General features: G+C 46.0%; 1 protein-coding gene across 1 annotated transcript in view; it reads left to right on the top strand.

The window, feature by feature from the left end:
- The window catches only part of PHYH (phytanoyl-CoA 2-hydroxylase), a 385214-nt gene that overhangs the window by 279790 nt on the left and 85690 nt on the right, over positions 1-19734 (top strand). The window contains exon 7 of the mRNA XM_078674221.1: positions 6536-6685. Coding sequence (XP_078530347.1) covers positions 6536-6685 — 150 coding nt within the window. The remainder of the gene's footprint in view (positions 1-6535; positions 6686-19734) is intronic.

Below are 19734 nucleotides of genomic sequence, written 5' to 3'. Positions count from 1 at the left end.
TGTTCTATGGACAGACCATGTGATAATGAAATTCACCATTAAAACAAATGAGTCCCCACATGTCCACTCTAAAGAAAAAAAGATGAGCCGCTCATGGAAAAAGATTAACTTAGAAATGTTTGTCAAAACCTTTGCTCCTCCGAGAATAACTGAGGACACTGAGCTAGATAGAGCGGTCTTAGACCTTGACTCCGCAATTAGTAATACCCTGGACATTATAGCTCCTAAGCGCCTAATAAACTGCCCGAAACTGAAATCACCTTGGTTCACTGATGAACTGAAAACTATTAAACAACTCACCAGGAAAGCTGAACGTAAATGGCGCAAATCAAAAAACATTGATGATAAATTACACTATAAAACTGCCCATAAAGAATATATGAACAAAATTGCCAATGCCAAGAAAACCTATCTTGGGGAAAAAATTAAAGCAGCTGGAAATTCACAGACAGAACTCTATGCAATTGTAAAAGACTTCTCAAACCCCATTGCTTGCCAAAAGGCCATTCAGGAATCTCAAGACTGGGCCAATGAACTAGCCACTTATTTCAAAGTTAAAATTAACACAATCCATGAATCATTTCCCACAGAAACAGGCATAATATACCAGGATGATCCCCCCACTAACCCCATACAGCAAAATGTAGCTGATTTCGGAATAATCACTGAGGACGAGGTAACCAACATACTAAAAAAGGCCAAATCAGGTTCCCCTAAAGGCCCAGCGTCCGCCCAGATCTTAGCGAAACTAGCACCTGCCCTGGCTCCTACATTGACCTCCATCTTTAATATGTCCCTAACTCGTGCCTGGTTCCCTACCCCCTGGAAAGAAGCCAATCCTTAAGAAAAATAATGCAGACCCCAAGCAACCGATTAATTACCGCCCCATATCTTTATTACCACTCTTTGGCAAATCCATAGAATCTATTATTAATGCAAAATTGGTAAAATTTCTTGAAAGTCACTCATTATTAGATTCCTCACAATCAGGATTCAGAGCTTCCCATAGCACTGAGACCACATTGATAGAGGTGGTTGACAATATCCGGTTGGCATTGGACTCCAAAAAGTTGGCTATTCTCATCTTGTTAGACCTCTCGGCGGCCTTCGACACCATATCCCACAGAGTCCTATTAAAGCGACTAGCGGGGATAGGTGTCGAAGGCCAAGCCCTTGGCTGGATCCAGAGCTATCTCACAGGCCGCAGCTCTAGGGTCAAATCAGGACCTTTTTCATCAGAAGCCATTGACAATGATAAGGGAGTGCCTCAGGGCTCAATTTTAAGCCCAACCCTATTCAATGTTTGTTTCACCACTGGCCAAAATAAATTAGGGACTTCGGCTTCGACACACTGTCGTACGCCGATGACACCCAAATTCTTATAACTCTTGGCTCTGATCCAACAGAGACCAAAGTGAGATTTAGGAACTGTATGCTAGAAATAAAGGACTGGATGACTAACAATTACCTTATGCTTAATGCAGGTAAATCCGAAATAATGCTTTTCGGTGCGGCCAAATCCTTCTGGTCCCAAGAGTGGTGGCCAACTGAACTTGGTCCCTGCCCATCCCCTAAAGATACTGTTCGGAATCTGGGCTTTACCCTTGATGACAAGCTGTCCATGGTCCCCCATACAAACAAATTAGTACACACCTGCATAGGTCTTATGAGGACCTTAAAGAAAATATTTAAATGGCTACCCCTATGCTATCGCAAACCATTGATTCAAGGCTTAATTACTAGCCGCCTTGACTACGGCAATGCTCTCCTCGCGGATGCAAACGAAGGCACACTAAGTAAACTGCAGACACTCCAGAATGCAGCAGCCAGATTGGCCCTCGACCTACCTCCACGCACTTCCTCTGCCCCTTGCCTGAAAAAACTGCACTGGCTTCCAGTCAGAAAGCGCATAAGGTTCAAGATCTGCTGTCTAGTGCATAAATCACTAAATGGACAAGGCCCGAAATACTTAAAAAACAAACTTCAAGAATACTGCCCAGAAAGAACTTTACGATCTTCAAATAAATATCTCTTGAAGATTCCTAGAGTTCGTACTGTTAGAAATGGAGACAGAAGTTTCTCAAAGGTTGGTCCTTTGGCATGGAACTCCCTGCCTTCAGCTCTAAGATCCAATCAGAATCACATAATCTTTCAGAGAGAACTTAAAACTCTTCTATTCAAGACAACAGTATAACTTCCTCTCCCCTCTGCATCTCCCATACCCTCTGCCAGCGCTATGAGACCTAATGGTGAAATGGGCGCTCTACAAAAACAAATACAAATACAAATCTTACAGTTTCACAATGATAGTTTGACAGCTCACTTGGCAACAACCTCTGTTATAAGAGAAAGTAAAGACTATTATCAGGATAAGATAAGAAACAATTGGTATATAGACAAACTGACATTTGACCAGAAAGCAAATTTGTCAAGATGAAAACAAGATTTAAAGGCGTCTTTAATGCTTATTCACCTTCTGAATGAACAGAACACATGTTCCTTCCAGCTAAAGTTCACTCACCAGAACGGACGAGTAGGTGCTAAAAATAGCTTGACCTGATCAAATCTGACTCACTACAGCGAGTGGGCGAGTAGATGTTTCGAGTCCTGTAACTCTCTCTCTCTCTCTCTCTCTTACACCACACTGCTAAGTGCTGCGTCCCGTAACACGATAACCACACTTTGGCGGTCATTTTGCAGGGCTTGGAAGCACTTCCCACTTAAGATCAAAACACAGCACCCTTCCAACAGTACAACCTTGCTTGCTCGCTGCCCATATAGGCAAGTACCTCAATGTCCCACCTCTGGATAGTAAGGGCCAAATAAATGCTGCAATACTGTACTGTTTTTCATTAAATATAACAGAGGTTCATTAAAACATAGAGCCTGAACTATTAAAGAGTTTCACCTGTTTTCCATTAATAGCAAACAACATTCTCATAAATTGATGACTTAGAAATCTGTGGATGTACTTATAATATATTGTATAGCAAATTTCTCAAATATAAACGTGCTTAAACAAGATTAGGGTTCATCTGTAATAATATATCCAAGATGGGGTTGTACTATTACAGGGAGTATAATACAGCCTGATATTGGCATGCTTTAAAAATGGAATTACTTGTGTTCTACAATATTCCAAAGTCCACAAAGGATGATCCCTCATCATTGTACAAACTATAGTATTACAACCCACAGTGATCAACACTGCACTAAAGAGTAAGAGTGCAAAGAAGAGTGGTGGAGGAAAACAAACTTCAAAACACAAGATGCTCTATTCAAATAGCCAAAGGTACCTCCAGTGTCCTACACCATAATGTTCATGCCCAGGCTTTGATTTTCTGCTCCAGTGTTTTGTAACTGGTTATCTTAACAAATTTCATTAGGTACCAAATCTACAAATACTGTATGAAAGTTAAAAGTGATGCATGACCATTTGTTACTTTCAGTGTGTGTTTTCATTTGCTTTTTCTATTTTAATTCATGTTGTTTTACTTAAATATTCAAATTCAGATATGATGGATTCTGTATTATTTATGGCCAACATCTCCATACGCAGAGCTGCTTGCAGCACACAAAATAGACATGGCGTTCAACACGGAAACTTGGGCAGATAGTACGTCTGACCCTGAGCTCTCTCTAGCCATTCCTCAAGGTTATACGCTAACCAGAAATGATAGACAAGATAAGCGGGGAGGAGGACTAGCGATTATTATTAAGGATACCTTTCTGATAAACAGCTCTACAATAGGAAGCTATCCTGATTATGAATTGCTTTCATTTAGAATCACAATAAGCGAAAATTATACATTTAATGGTACATTGCTGTATAGACCGCCGGGGGCAAAAAATAAGTTTGAAGAGACAATTAGTGACATTATTGAATCTAGAATTTTTCGATCTTAGGCAATTTTAACTACCATCTAGAAAATGCAAACGACCAATGTACAGTCTCGCTCCTAGAGTTGATGGCCAGTGTCTTGATGCAACAGTTGGTCAAGTACTCAACTCATGAGGCCGGTCATACCCTAGATGGAATATTCACATCTAATCCTCAACTGAAGGTGCAGGAGGTTCTGCCAATCCCATGGTCTGACCATAAGGCCATTCGGTTTGTACTTACCTCTTATCACCATCTCACACACCCTCACATCACCGTTAGGACTTTCAAAGGGCGATATTGGAAGAATATCTGCCCACAGCAGCTGCAATTAACACTAGCAGCTTCCAAACCGAACCCAACGCCTGAAGCCAATGTAGCCACTAACAATTTTACCAACTGGTTTGAAGCAGCAATAAACACCCTAGCGTCAGAAAAACTTTCACTAGTAAGCGGACGAAAAGATCATTAACCTGGTTCTGTGACACACTGCGTATCCAGAAGCAACTCTGCAGAAAAGCAGAGAGGCGCTGGAGAAAGACTTATGCAGAAGCCGAAAAAATCATATATACACAGTCTCTGAGCAAATATAAAAAACTGATCTTGGATAAAAAAAAGCAGCTATTGTTCAGAGAAAATTAGGCAGGCGGGCAACTCGTGTAAAATACTTTTTCACCCTTAAAGGAATTAGTAACACTACCCTCTCCATTAGTACAGAACAGCAGTGGGGCATTCTGCAATCGACTTGCAGACTTGTTTAGGGACACGGTGCTATCTCTCTACAATTCCTTTACAGAAAAGGGTATTGATCTTCAAGAGAATCAAATCTCCACACCACCTAGATGACCTGGTTACGGCCTGAAGTCTTTCATTCCACCCAATGTAGAACAGATCTCGCAGATAGTCAGATCAGTAAAATCAGGGGCACCTTCAGACCCATGCCCTCCTAAAATATTCCACCTGGCATCTGATGATATCAGCGAGCAACTCAGCCTACTTTTTAACGAGATCATCTCCCCTTGCTAAAAAAACAAACCTGGATCTCATGACCATAATAATTACAAACCCATATCAAGAATCCTGTTCGCAGCTAAGGTTCTGGAAAAGATCATCAACTCCCAACTCACGCAATTCGTATCCTTGAAAAATCTGTTAGACTCCTCGCAATACGGTTTCCGGCAAGGGCACGGAACGGAGAGGGCCCTGGTCATGGCAGCAGAGGAGTTCCGCTCCACGCTGGATTCCGGTGCAAAGGCTGTCTTGATCCCATTGGATCTTTCGGCGGCTTTTTACACCGTGAACCATGACATTCTCACTAAAATGCTCCAGAAGGTGGGAGTCTCAAGCTAAGTTTGATCAAATCCTACCTAAACAACACGTGGCAATTTGTTTAGATCTGCGACTCCAGTTCAGAACAATTTACACTTCCATGTGGGGTTCCGCAGGGCTCATCACTGAGGCCTACTTTGTTCAATCTATACGTCACCCCCTTAACTGATGTCATCAGGCAGTTATGCTTCTCATTGGTATCTTACGCGGACAATACCCAGATTGTAGTATCCATCTCAAGCAATCTGGAGGAAACGGCGGCCCGTTTCAGTCAGTGTATATCCCACATGGACCACTGGATGAGCACAAACTGCCTAAAGCTTAATGAAAGCACAACAGAGGTTCTCCTGTTGGGATCCAACACTTCCTTTAGGTCTCAGAACTGATGGCCTCTGGACTTGGGAACTCTTCCCACCCCAGTGCGCATAGCCAAAAATCTGGACTTCATCTTTGACGACAGACTCACCTTCCAACATCAAACTAATAAAGTTGCCACTCAGGTTCACTTAACACTAAAATTAATACGGTAGGTGAAACCATATATTCCCCCAGCTGCAGTAAAAACATTGGTAACAACCTTACCAATGGCCAGACTGGACTATGGAAACATCCTTTATTTGGGCCTCCAGAAACACCACATGCTTAAATTGCAGTGGGTTCAAAACGATGCTGCCAGGATGTTGCTTAATATTCCTAAGTTCCATTCTGTGTGCCAAGGCCTAAAAAAGATACACTGGCTCCCTGTAAAAAAGAGAGCTGAATTCAAAGCCTTGTGTCCAGTTTTCAAGGCTCTACAAGGAACAGGACCTACATACCTGAAACAGCATTTACTGTGGTACCATCCAGCCAGAATGCTTCACTCAACTCAGAGCAAACTTCTCCAGATACCTAAATTCAGGAAAGTTCATTGGGGAGGAAGTAGTTTTCTCCTCAACACTGTAAAATTGTGGAACTCACTTCCTTTAGCTATAAAAAACTGCCCAACATTACTCTCCTTTAGAAAAGCATTGAAAACTTGTTTTTTCTCAAACTAAATCTTAACCTATTACTCATTTCTGGTAGATTTCTCCGCTGCAGCACCTAGACGCCCCATGGCATTCGAGCTCTAAATACATTTCAAATTCATTTCAATTCACACAGAGTACTTGGTTAGACTGTAAACGTATGCAGCCAATGTACCTACCAAATTGTCTCACCAGGCAATTTTGAGAAATATAAAGGAGCAACTCAGTTCAGGAATGGCTCATTAAAATCCAGCCCATGGTTTTCTTATCTCAAGAGCTCAAACATTCCTAGTGATGGTGCTTTAATGTTTTTTCTTCCTAGGGGGGTGTAAATAAGATGTACCATGGTGTGCGTGACTATGATAAAAGCCTTCCAAGAGTCCACCTTGTTATGGAGAAAGGTGACACTGTTTTCTTTCATCCGCTACTTATTCATGGCTCTGGAATGAACAAGACTACTGGATTCCGCAAGGTATGCCATTTATTTAAAAATAAAACTAATAAGAGTGATGCTGTTTTTATATGCTACAACACATATTTATTATATAGTACCAACTGTATCAATGTTATGGTAAATGATCTCTACCTTGAAGCATCAAGAGGATTTAGGGAAGGTAACACAGTAAAGCGTTAAAGGGAACAAAGATAAGTAAATTGTATTGAGGCCTACATTGTTAATTACAACAAGGGGTGGTGATGGACAGAGTCTCTGAATTAAGCAGAATACTCTCACCCAGTCAAGAGATCAGGGCTAAATCCAACACCGTTTTTTAGCTCATTGCACCATCCCAGTTTCAGAACCTGGCTGTATGCAAATTAGTCTGTCCCTGGCCCAGTGCATCATGGGAACAGGGCAGACCAGACTACAAAAGCCAATTCTTACACTGGGAAGGAAACAAGCTTCCGGGGACCGGTTTCTGGCATTTCAGCCGTCTTCGGCCCGGCTTGCTTGAATCCTGATGGTGCAATGAGCAAGGGACTCACATCTGAGTATACCCTTCCACGCTTCAGGTGGACAAAAATATTTACAACAAGGGGTGGTGATGGACAGAGTCTCTGAATTAAGCAGAATACTCTCACCCAGTCAAGAGATCAGGGCTAAATCCAACACCGTTTTTTAGCTCATTGCACCATCCCAGTTTCAGAACCTGGCTGTATGCAAATTAGTCTGTCCCTGGCCCAGTGCATCATGGGAACAGGGCAGACCAGACTACAAAAGCCAATTCTTACACTGGGAAGGAAACAAGCTTCCGGGGACCGGTTTCTGGCATTTCAGCCGTCTTCGGCCCGGCTTGCTTGAATCCTGATGGTGCAATGAGCAAGGGACTCACATCTGAGTATACCCTTCCACGCTTCAGGTGGACAAAAATATTTACAACAAGGGGTGGTGATGGACAGAGTCTCTGAATTAAGCAGAATACTCTCACCCAGTCAAGAGATCAGGGCTAAATCCAACACCGTTTTTTAGCTCATTGCACCATCCCAGTTTCAGAACCTGGCTGTATGCAAATTAGTCTGTCCCTGGCCCAGTGCATCATGGGAACAGGGCAGACCAGACTACAAAAGCCAATTCTTACACTGGGAAGGAAACAAGCTTCAAGATTATGCTTGTTGGGATGAGGTTGAATGTGAAGGTTTGAACAAGTGGAGGTAGACAGGGAAGCTATTGCATAGTGAAGTTTATGAATGGCTGGTGTGTTTAAGGCTTTTAGCAGAATAGAAACAGTTATTGTTAATATTATATTGTCAGTAAAGGATATATTTGAAAGAGTTTGAGCCCTCTCCTTGTTTGGTCACTGCATAACGTCTTTGACTCAGATTATGTTCCCATCCTGTTTAAATCCTAGAATAAAGCTATGCACTTACTGATATTGCTTGCCTGGCTTCCGTGAAAATAGGGATATGAGGAAAAACTAGAACATCACAGGACTAGTGTATTCCATACCATACTTTTCGAAAGCCACAGCGGTGAGCCAAAATGTGGCAGAAATCTAACAGCCTCTCAAACAAAGTCCAGTTACAGAAAGCCAGAAGGTCTTCTAGACATCTGTGATTTCCACAGTTATACATGTTACGCCTATATTATTCTGAAATCCAATTCACTTTTAAGAAAAACTTTTACCATGTTTAATGAAGTTGAGAACCCAGTACAATTCTGCCAGCCTAACTGCCTCTTTAGTCCCTTGCTCAGGATTTCATCATCAATAAAATCACAAAAATTGGCTGAAAATCTCTTTTCAAGTATGCTTATAAATGGGATCTAAAGGGTGCTTGCTGACAAATGGTGAGGGCAACCGTGAGTGGCACTCCCAGTTATCCAAGTTAAGTTCAGCTTTTCACTGATTGCTTTTCATAATTGTGTAACACCTATTGTGGAACTGCAACTCAACTAATCGTAAGGGAAAATCCTTGTCCTTCTAGAGCTAGAGAGGGTTTTACAAGTGCAAGCATTTTCCTAATGCTTCTTTCGGGGCTTTAAGTGGGATGAAAAACTGAAGGGCCTCTAAAAGGGGTGTGACAACCTGATAAAGGGGTGTGTCTAATCCACCCAATTAGGAGCGTGGCCTAAATCATTGTACCTAGCATTGTGTACTTAAGAAAATCATGAGGTATCACTCAGCAAAGGATGATAAAAGAAAGCTCAGTATGGTGGGGTTCAAGTTTGCTTCTAATGTGTGTAAGTAATGAAGGAAATAACCAGAAATAGGGTCACCCGGGTCACTTGTGACCACCTCTCAGCTTTCCAAACAAATGAAGAGTCGGTTTGACAGTAGAGAATATAAACCCATCTTATTTATTAGTGTTGCGCTGCAGCAGAGCCCAGTCTGACCAGCCTCATGAGATAGCTGCAGAGGGACTGACTCCCCCCAACATGACATAAGATATTATACATTTTCAAATCTCTAAGAACCCACCTAGGCTGGAAAAATCCAGTCCATGCACCAGCAAACAAAGGAGGCACAGAAGAATGAGCTGCAGTCCTGAGACCGGGTACATGTTATCTTCACTCCAAGGTTATTTCGCCTATGCCTGCCATTCTAGAAGGTGGGAACGATCCTCTCTAGCAGCAAAGGTATGCCACAATAGAGAGTACATTAATTAGAGCAGCTGAACTGGGCCTTGTAGGAACACAAGCAAAGGTGCATGGAGACAGTTTTCTGCTGAGACAAGCAGTATGAGGCAGGAACTTAGCTGCGGTTATGAAAGAAAATGGCGGTTACTAATAAAATGGTGCCATGAATGCTTACTTAACACAGAATAAAACACGAGCAATGGGACAATAATTTCAATTCTAACAGTAACTTGGTTATTGAAGTGCAAACGCTTCCCTTCTGGCTTATTTATTTATTTAAAAAGTTTTGTATAGCGCGAACAAGACCCCGAAGGCTGGATTCCACTTCAGTGTGCTGGCTGGTCACTTCCTCTAAAAGGGCAGAGCAGGATCGCACTGGTGGTTGGATGCTGCTGGTCCTCTACTGGGAGCTCTGACTCCAGTGAGAGAGCAGGGTTGTGGTGGTCCCTTCCGGTCCCTGGAATTTCAGACAATCTGATTTCCTCTTTGGCTGGCATGACAATGTTGTTGCTGTTCTGCCTCTGGCGTTGCAGACAGGGAATGGAAATCCAGAGAGAAATTGTCTCTTTAAAGGATCCCCTTCCCGCCTCAACATACACTTGGAGTGACGTCACCTGCACTGCTCCATTAGTGAAAAGTGAGCACGAGCACATGTTTTTGACACTAGTGCCCATGCTGACTCCAAAGCTACCGCTTGTGCAAAAACCAGATAGTCTGTGCCAGGGCACGTAAAAGCAGCCTGATAGGGACCCGTTTCAATGTGCCCTTTTAAAAACTAAGAAAACACAAGGAGATAAATGATGGACAGGGCGCTGAAACTTTTCAAATACTCACCCCCAGTCACAGATCTGGGTTGAATCCATCATCATTCTTTAGCTCATTTCACCACCTCAGTTCCGACGCAGCTATATTCAAATCAGACTTGACCCTGTGTCTCATGGGAACAGTCCAGCCTGAACTACCAAGCCAGGTCTTCCCAGAACCGGAAACAAGCATCTTTGGACCGGTTTCAGGGTAACTCCCCTCATCAGCCATGCAAGCTTGATTCCAGTGGGAATGTGAGCAAGAGACCCACATCTGGGCTCACCCTGCCAACATAGGGCGAATGAAGCAAACACAAGGAGACGATGGACGGAATGCTGAAACTTTTCAAACACTCACCACCCTTTTAAAAACCCGGCCCATTAAAGCCCTGTCTTCCTTTCTGGCAAAGGTTCTTGAAATGATAATGAATGCTCAACTATGGGAACCAGAAGAATGGTAAGAAAACTGAGCTAGTAGTAACTTGATTCGTAACATCTTAAAGAAGCGTGATCTAGTTCCTAAATCTTTCATGACAGACCTATTCTTGATATCATCTTCACAAAACGAAAAGCAACTATCGTCCGCCTGGCTCCTTTCTGTAACCTTTTATCTTTAATGTTTGATGGCTTAGTGAATTGATGACAATGACACTGTAGAGGCATTGTGTTTGACCTCATGATCACAGGTTCCAATCCTGGAGGGTCCACTAAGCCTTTCATACTTCTGAGGTTGACAAATGAGTACCATTGCGTTGGGTAACAATAAGCCTCTGTTATTCAGTGCAAAGGTACCCTGTAGTGAACGTGCACTTTACAAGTTCTGTTAATGCATCTGGTTTCTCCATCCTTGGTGAGCAAAATTAACACCTTGCTTCTTGTCGATTCTTTAAAAGCTGTTCAATCTAACAACTCAAAAATTCTCCTATCCATATCGTGAGTCACAGGCTTGATTCCATTTTTATTAACTATGCCTTCATTAAAGTCAAGAATGCCCTTTCCTTTAACTTGGTCTGACCATGCAACATCTCCTTTTTAATGTTATTTCTTATGGTTACTTCTTTATGCAGGTTCTTCCCATTCTGAATATCCCAAGCACTGGACTGGATCCAGATCTTTCCAGTAGCCCATCTACCTGGTAGAGGCTGCTGGCTACTCATTTGTGCCAGTAAGGACACCACTGTGACTTCAGTGGAGCCATAAATCACCCATCTAGGTGTCCTAACATCAGTTACCTTTTCATTTCCCTTTTTTCTGTCCTTTCAACGCCCATCCTCATCAAAGACTTTGATTCATGCCACACTAACATTTTTTGGTAACAGTGCTAAATGTCCCCATAGTCTCTCTTCCTCACCGCACACATTCAAGGTTTAAACTCTTTAGGAACTTTGAGGACCAGATCTCAATCACGAACCCTCATAGCATTTGTCTTTGGTGCCAGGGATCAGACAATGTCACCGCGCCATGGTGCTCATGCTTGAGCATGCACCCTAAGGCAATAAAAGAAGCCAGAGTTTGTAATGAGCGCCAGGCCAGATGAAAGCGTGCACCTCGTTCAAATTCCTCTGAGTAACCATCCTCAAAGTCGTTGAAAGAAATGCAGGTAAAATATATAAACAAGCGGAAGCACAGTGATACCTCCAAGCAGTGTTCTTGAGTGAGTTCTCCCAGACATACGATGAACCTTTCAGAGTTGTCATCTGAGCTGGACAACTGTCTGAAGGGAAGGACCCACTGTGTTATTGGCTCTGACTCCGATGCCTAAACTTTCTCCTCAGGATCCACCTTGAGGCCCACAGGTTCTGCTCTCTAAAAGCTAAGTTTGATATATTCAGATTGGCCCTGGTCCCCCCCTAAAGTGCTATTGAGCACCATGGGACCTGTTTAAGGTGGCATTCTGACTTCTGCTGGCGAGTCTTCCCACAACTATTGCACTAAGTCTAGTACTAGCGCAGCCACCTTCACTAGCATAGCTTCTTGTGACACCACAGCTAGCACCGCCAATTCTGATTCCAGCTCCCCCTCCCAATCCCCTACGCTGATACGGGTCCTGACAGCTCATAGTCTGAGGTTGCACGTCCTTTAGTGGACCATACTTTCCTGACCCTAGGCCATCCCATTAAGCTCACGAAGGGAGGCCTAGTGTTTAATTGAGGAGCTACAATATAGGGAAGGATCAGTCAGTTGAATCAAGTTGGTGTAGTGACACTATCAGCACCTTATTCGGCAGTGATTTGGATCCCTTGGAAGACATCAGAACAAATGATAATAGTGAGATCGGCCGTCTCAGACTCAGATTTTCAGGCCTTGAGAAATTCTAATGTCATTGACACATCCCCCAAATTGGAGATGGGCAATCCTTCGGGCCAATATTCTCAGCGGTCAGTCTAGCCTTAAAATCCCTTAATGCAGGGGGGGAAGAAAAAAAGCCCTTCCCCACCGACGCCATGTCAGGCAGAGGACCCCGTAATCAAAGCACCCAGGCCAAACTGGACAAGTATGCCTATGACAAACGCCCCCCACCACGGCAGGAGGGACGCACATCCACAGATAAAGGCACGGAGAGTGAGGGACCTAAAAAAGTAACACTAGAGGACATTATGGCGGCTCTCTCGAGCGTCCAGGCCACAGAGAGAACAATCTCAACGGATGTTACGTTGCTATGTGCGGATTTTCACAAAATGGCAGACCGTGTAAAAGAGGTGGAAATAGTAACTAAATCCTTAGTGGCAGACACTACTGAGTTGCAGAACCCTTTGTCACGGCTAGAAGTAGAGAACAAGCACCTGGCGGAAAAGCTCAATGACCAAGAAGGGCGCTCACGCCGCAACAACGTACAAATTCTTGGCATACCAGAACGCGAGGGTACACAGGCCATGGACCTTTACGTGGAGGAGTTGGTCAAAGCACAACTACAACCCAAAGGCCTCTCCAGCTTTTTTTCAGTTGAAAGAGCACATAGGGTCCCGGGCGGGAGACCAAAACCAGGAGAACCGCCAGGCCAGTACTTGCTAGACTCTTTAACTTCCGCGACCGAGACGCCATTTTACAAACAGTGAGAGTCTCTCCACCGCTACAGATTAACAACTCGTCAATTGCCTTTTTTCCGGACTACACAGTGGCAGTCTCCCGCCGCCGCCGCAGCTTCCTGGAGGTAAAGAAAGCACTAAAAGCGCAAGAACTGCCCTACTCTATGTTGTTTCCAGCTCGCCTCAGAGTAGTGGCAGAGGGCAAGACATGGTTCTTCGAGACCCCAGAGGAGGCATATGACTGGCTGGAGGGCTGGCGGCGAGTTGATAGCTCAAGACGCGGAGGTAGGGGCCGTCGAAACCAAGATGAGGAAGACAACGCAGACAATTCCACAATGAGAGACCCGGGCCCGGCCCACTCACCACGGACAGAAGCAGAAATGACCGGTCAGGGATAAGCCCCTAAGCCTGATTCTCCCGGGAAGACCACTCCTATCCGTACAATGTAATAATCGTGCCGCCTTGGATATCGGACTGAAGCGGGCCATGGAGGAGAAGAAGGGATAAGGCCTTCGCTGGACTCTTTACCCCCATCAAGCAAGTACTATGGTTGGGGTGGGGAAAAAGCACTCTGCTGAGTTGGGGAGGTGGGCGGTTTTTTGCCCATTAAGCAGGGAGGCAGGGAGGGAAAGGGAGTTTCGAGGGGCGGTAATTTTGTTTTTGTTTAGTATAATTGTCATTTGTACAGGCAGTGATGATAGAGCAGGGGAATGTTTAAACAAATATTCAATGTGGGAGTGGGCCGAGCTACATTATACAGTATCTATACACAACATCTATGGCACCAGTTTCGCAACCTGACAGAGTCCTAGGAATGCCCCGGGACGCCCCGACCGCCCCTCTAAAGATTGTGACATGGAATGTTCGAGGGCTGGGGGACAAAATAAACAGAGGGCTGGTATTGCAGGCCCTGAAACGTCAGGGCCCCACTTTGGCACTACTGCAGGAGACACATCTCGCAGGGACGACGTGTAAGGCGCTGGACAGATGGGGGTACAAAATGGTAATACACTCTGAATTCACGTCGGGCTCCAGAGGAACAGGTATTTTGATAGGGAAAAGTTCCTCCTTCATGGTCCTTCAGACTAAAACCGACGACCAGGGGCGGTTTGCAGCACTACAGGGTCAATGGGAGGGAAGACTCATTGTTATTGTATCAGTATATATTCCACCGGCACTTCACGCAGTGGCACTCCCGGCACTTAGTGACTTTCTCCTGGCACTGCCGGAGGGGGACCTCATTATTGGGGGGGACTTATACGCGGTATTAGACGCCACCACAGAGAGATACCCAGCTAGACACCTGACGGCGGGCGCCTCTTGCTTCCAATGCTTTGTGGAGGCGATGGGACTCATTGATGCTTGGAGGTACATACACCCTACGACTTACCAATACACATTCCACTCCACGGTGCACAACAGTCTATCACGGCTGGCTTACTTCCTGACACCGGGTACCAATATAGAATATGTAGAAGAGGTTGATTTCAAGCCCCGTGGCATTTCGGATCATTCCCCAGTGATACTAACATACTCCTACCGCCACAGGTCCCGCCAGAGACTATACCCTATATACCCCGGTCATCTTCGTATCCATAAGATTAAAAAAGAACTCCATAGGGCCACAAAATATTTCTTTGCAGAAAATGATACATCGGTGAAATTACGCTCCACATTATGGGAGGCATATAAAACCGTCCTTAGAGGACAGGCGATAGCGTCGATCACAGGGCACAAAAGGGAAAAACAGAAGGAACTGTTAGACCTAGAATTAATATTACAGGCCGCAGACGCCAACTACTCGGCAGACCCCACACCAGAAAAGGCACACACATTACATCTTCGGCAGCAGCAATATACAGAACACCTACAAGAAAGGGTGAGACTTAATTTGACTGCAACCCAACACAGGATATACGACATAGGCGATAAGGCTGGGAAAATGTTAGCCTGGCTGGATAAACGAGAGAGTGGCACCAGAAGTATACATCATATACGACAAGAGGGGGGACAACTCACGACGGATCCGGGATTAATAGTGGCCACACTAGCAGACTACTTTCGAATAGTCTACACACCAACCTCAGCGGTGACAGAGGAAGAGGTACTGGAGTCTCTTCGGTCGTTGGATATGCCAACACTGACACAAGAAGCTTCCCTAGAATTAGAAGCGGCCCCAACGGTTGAGGAGCTACAGTTAGCGATTCAGTCGTTAAAATCTGGAAAAGTGCTCGGACCTAATGGGATTCCCATAGAATGGTATAAACAATCAGCGGAGACCATGAGCCCACATCTGTTGGCAATGTATAACGAAAGTTTGGAAAAGGGAGAGCTGCCACTGGATCAACGCATTGCGACAATAGTGGCAATCCCAAAACCCGGTAAAGACCCATCCAAATGCACCTCCTATCGCCCGATATCCCTGCTAATCGCAGAAGCTAAAATCTTGGCCAAACTGTTGGCGAACCGACTGACATCACAATTGCCACACCTAATACACCCTGACCAATCAGGTTTTATGCCCAACAGGAATACATCCCTTTATCTTAGACGACTGCATGGAGGTCTGGCAAAAGCTCCCTCATTATTAGAACCGGCGGTGGTATTGTCGTTAGACGCGAAAATGGCGTTTGATATGGTGGAATGGCGGTTTCTATTTGGACTCCTCCCTCATCTGGGATTCGGTCCCAAATTTTGTGCTTGGGTGAAACTCCTATACACGAGACCTCTGGCTCAGGTGACGGCTAATGGGCATTTATCGGGTTAAATACCATTAGCAAGAGCTACACGCCAGGGCTGCCCATTGTCGCCGCTCTTGTTTGCGCTTGTGTTGGAACCACTGGCGACATTGATTAGGAAGGCTCCACTGTTGAAAGGTATTAGATGGCAAGAGAGCTGGGAAGATCGTATCTCCCTATACGCCGATGATATACTGGTGTACCTCACGGACCCGGAACACTCTATAACAGTGCTCCTTGATATATGTGATGCTTTCGGGAAGGTGTCAGGATATACCATAAATTGGTCCAAAACGACGCTTTACATACTGAGGGGGCATCCACCACAATTGCCAGAAATTTGCCAGTTAGTAATGGCTGATAGTTCCTTTAAATACCTCGGACTTCATATCACCCAGGATGAGGCAGAATTCCATCTCAAGAATCTGACGCCCCCCCTGGAGCGCTTGAGGAGAGATGTGGTCCACTGGGCGTCTTTGCCTCTTACACTCCTCGGCAAGGCAGCACTATATAAGATGATGGCCTTACCCCGGTTTCTCTACGCCCTGGATAACACACCTTTTTCGGTCCCACCCCGATACTTCAAACAATTGGCTGCACAAGTATCAACACTTCTCTGGGGAAACCGGCCCGCTCGTATAGCGCAGGCGAAGTTAAATAAAAGTTGGTACGACGGCTGGTTAGCTCTCCCCGATATGCAGCTGTACTACTGGGCGGCACACCTCAAGGTTGTTAACCAGTGGATACATGCACCCCAACATGACCCAGCATACAAGGCAGACAGAGCGCAGTTGGGTGAACATAACATATTAGCAGTTCTCTATAATAAAGGGTTAACGCTGAAACTAATGGGCCCCACACGACACACGGCTGTCATATGGCACACAGCACAAGCACGGCTGGGTTGGAGAGGTGTTATAACCAAACTCACCCCACTTTGGGACACAAAAAAACTGGGACAACTACGAAACAGCAAAGGATTTACACAGTGGGACAATATAGGGATCTCCACAGTGGGAGACTTGTGGGACAAGGGCACAGTGGTATCTTTCACCCAACTTCAACAACAATATGAACTGGGCCCAACCGAGACCTATCGTTATGTACAGATTAGGCACGCGATACTAGCTGTGATCCCGCCAAATACTGAAGTCCCCGAGGCCTCCCCACTAGAAGACCGACTACTGACTGATTACATGGAAAAGAAAGCCACATCCCTCACCTATCGAAAACTGATCAATAATCTGCCAGACCCGCTGACCTCTTTACGGGACAAGTGGGTGACAGACTTGGGAGACATTGAGGACTCAGAATGGCAGGAAGCCCTGGCTTCACCCAGGGAGGTAGGAATCCCCGCACGTCTCCGACTTGTACAACTTAAAATCCTACACCGAATCTACTACACCAGACTTTTCATGCATAAAATACATAGGGCACAAGACCCATATTGCCTTAGAAGATGTGGTGAGGAGGGATCATTCATACATACCATATGGGATTGTGCAGCGTTGGCAGAATATTGGAGACAAGTAATGCGAACAATATCCCAGGTCATGGAAATGTCACTGATACCAGAACCGCGTAGGTGCCTACTTAACATATGGGAACCTAATGATCTCTCCCGTCATGGGCAAATATGGGTCACACTGGGACGAATGGTGGCGAAACGGAACATCGCACAGAAATGGGGCGCGTCGGAGTTGCCCTCGTTGATAACGTGGTGTTGAGATATGGATCTGACTATGGTAGCAGAATGCACAGTATATGCTAGTCGGGGTAGCCCACGTAAATGGACAAAGATTTGGACAGCCTGGAATACATACCGAGGGGATATATGTGACCCACTTCCAGAACCTGACAGTGATAGTTCAGATGAAGATTAATAGGGTGGGAGGTATGCAGAGGATAGTATCACGGATAGGATTGTCACATCGTTACATAATGTATTGCTGGTATAGACTGGACAGGGCTGTAAACTTCCATATGCTGATTGTACTATATGATTCTCTATGTATTGTCATCATTGCCGATTTGTTAATAATGTTAATAAAAACTTTTTTTTTTTAAAAATCCCTTAATGCCATTTGCCTTCTGAAACAGGGCATGCCCTCTGAGATTTGGCACAATTAATTGTACGGAATTTACCTGAAAACCTTAAGGACCTTGTTGGACCCGGCCTCATGGCGTGGTCCTACCCCTCCCGCAGGGCGGGCCCAGGACGACATCGGCCCTCCACCCAGCATCGGGCAGCCCTTTTGCCCGACACTGCACGCCCCAACATTGCTGGTCCGGCCCCCATCCCGGACCCCCACTACCGACCTGGCTCCATCGTGGGCCCCTCACGACCTAAGCACGAGGCCGCGCCCGACTCCATCTTGGGCCCACCACGTCACGACCACGTGACCTCGGCCCCGGCCCAGGCCCCAGCGAAGCCCAGACATCGAGGCACCAAGATCCACCCAGGTGGTCGAGTGGCCACTCGACAGATCCCGGAGAAAAGGGTGTTTCGATGGCCCTCCAGCCGTCCCCGGACGCCTGGTTTCGATCGCCCTCCGGCCTCCCTGGGCGCTGGCTCCACCCCCCTGCTGGGTGTCTGGACACCATCATCCCGGCCCCTCTGACCCCCAGGCGCGAGGGTCCGGACATCAAAGGACTCCAGTCCTATATCTGGGCCAGCCCTGGATTAGGACGTCAGTTGTATCCTGGACTGGAAGCCCTGCTGACGCTGTCACGGCCGACACCAGAAGAACTCCTTGCCTGTAACCTGAAGAAACCCTGAGAGCCTGCTGGCGCTGCCGCGGCCCACCTTTGCTGCACCTGAGAGCCTGCTGGCGCTGCCGCGGCTGAACCATCTTGAGAGCCTGCTGGCGCTGCTGCGGCCGAACCACCTGAGAGCCTGCTGGCGCTGCCGCGGCTGAACCATCTTGAGAGCCTGCTGCCGCTGCCGCGACTGAACCGTCTTGAGAGCCTGCTGGCGCTGCCGCGGCTGAACCATCTTGAGAGCCTGCTGGCGCTGCCGCGGCTGAACCATCTTGAGGGCCGGCTGGCGCTACCGCGGCCTCCTCGCTGTTAAGACCACCTGTCGAGTCCTGCTGGCGCTGCCGCGGCTCAACCTCTCGGAACCCCCGGCTCGAGGATTGAGAGCTGTGCGCAGGGTATCCCTTCCTGTATCCATACCGAGACTGTCCCGCTACCCTGTCCCTTTTACGAGACTCTACAGATCCCTCGATCTGCCTGTATATACCGCTGAGACCCAGCAACCTTTATTCTTGATAAAGCCTAAGAATTTAACCTCTTGTGTGGTGTCCGTTTGTAGTGTTGTGGTTACCCTGCTGTACGATCCTAGGAGAGGACCCTCACCCAGGAGGCCTCTCGATAACGCTCGGCTACTTCTCGACGGAGGGGTGGACCTAGGGGTGGTCAGTCAGACATCTTCTGCCTCCCCCAGGGTCGCCTTTCTAACAGACCTCCTTTCTGAGCTGATGAGAGATGGACAAGTGGCATCGAGGCACATCACAAAGTTAGGATTGGATTTTGTCTACTTGGTGGCCAGGGCACTAGGCTGTTCTGTAACCCTCCACTGAGACATCTGGATTCATACATCACGTTTTTCAACAGTTCTCCAGATCATATTAAGTATTTGCCTTTCTATGGAACCCATCTGTTCAGTGATAAAGCTGACTCTGCTTTAGTTCAAAACAAGTAAAGCTATGTCACAATTCTTAGCACTTCAGCCACCTCAAAGAGACTGTAAACAATTTTGAAAGTTACAAGTCTACATGCAGTGCTTTAATTTCTGGCAGTGCAAGGCAATTCAACCACAGCAGCAGTCCCAAAACCTGCTGCATAAGCAATACAAGGGCAGTGTAAAATGCAGAACT

This window comes from Lissotriton helveticus, chromosome 1_1, assembly GCF_964261635.1.
Source record: "Lissotriton helveticus chromosome 1_1, aLisHel1.1, whole genome shotgun sequence".
Taxonomy (NCBI): Eukaryota; Metazoa; Chordata; class Amphibia; order Caudata; family Salamandridae; genus Lissotriton; species Lissotriton helveticus.
Note: the sequence above shows the minus strand (reverse complement) of the source record. Positions and strands in the feature narration are given on the sequence as shown.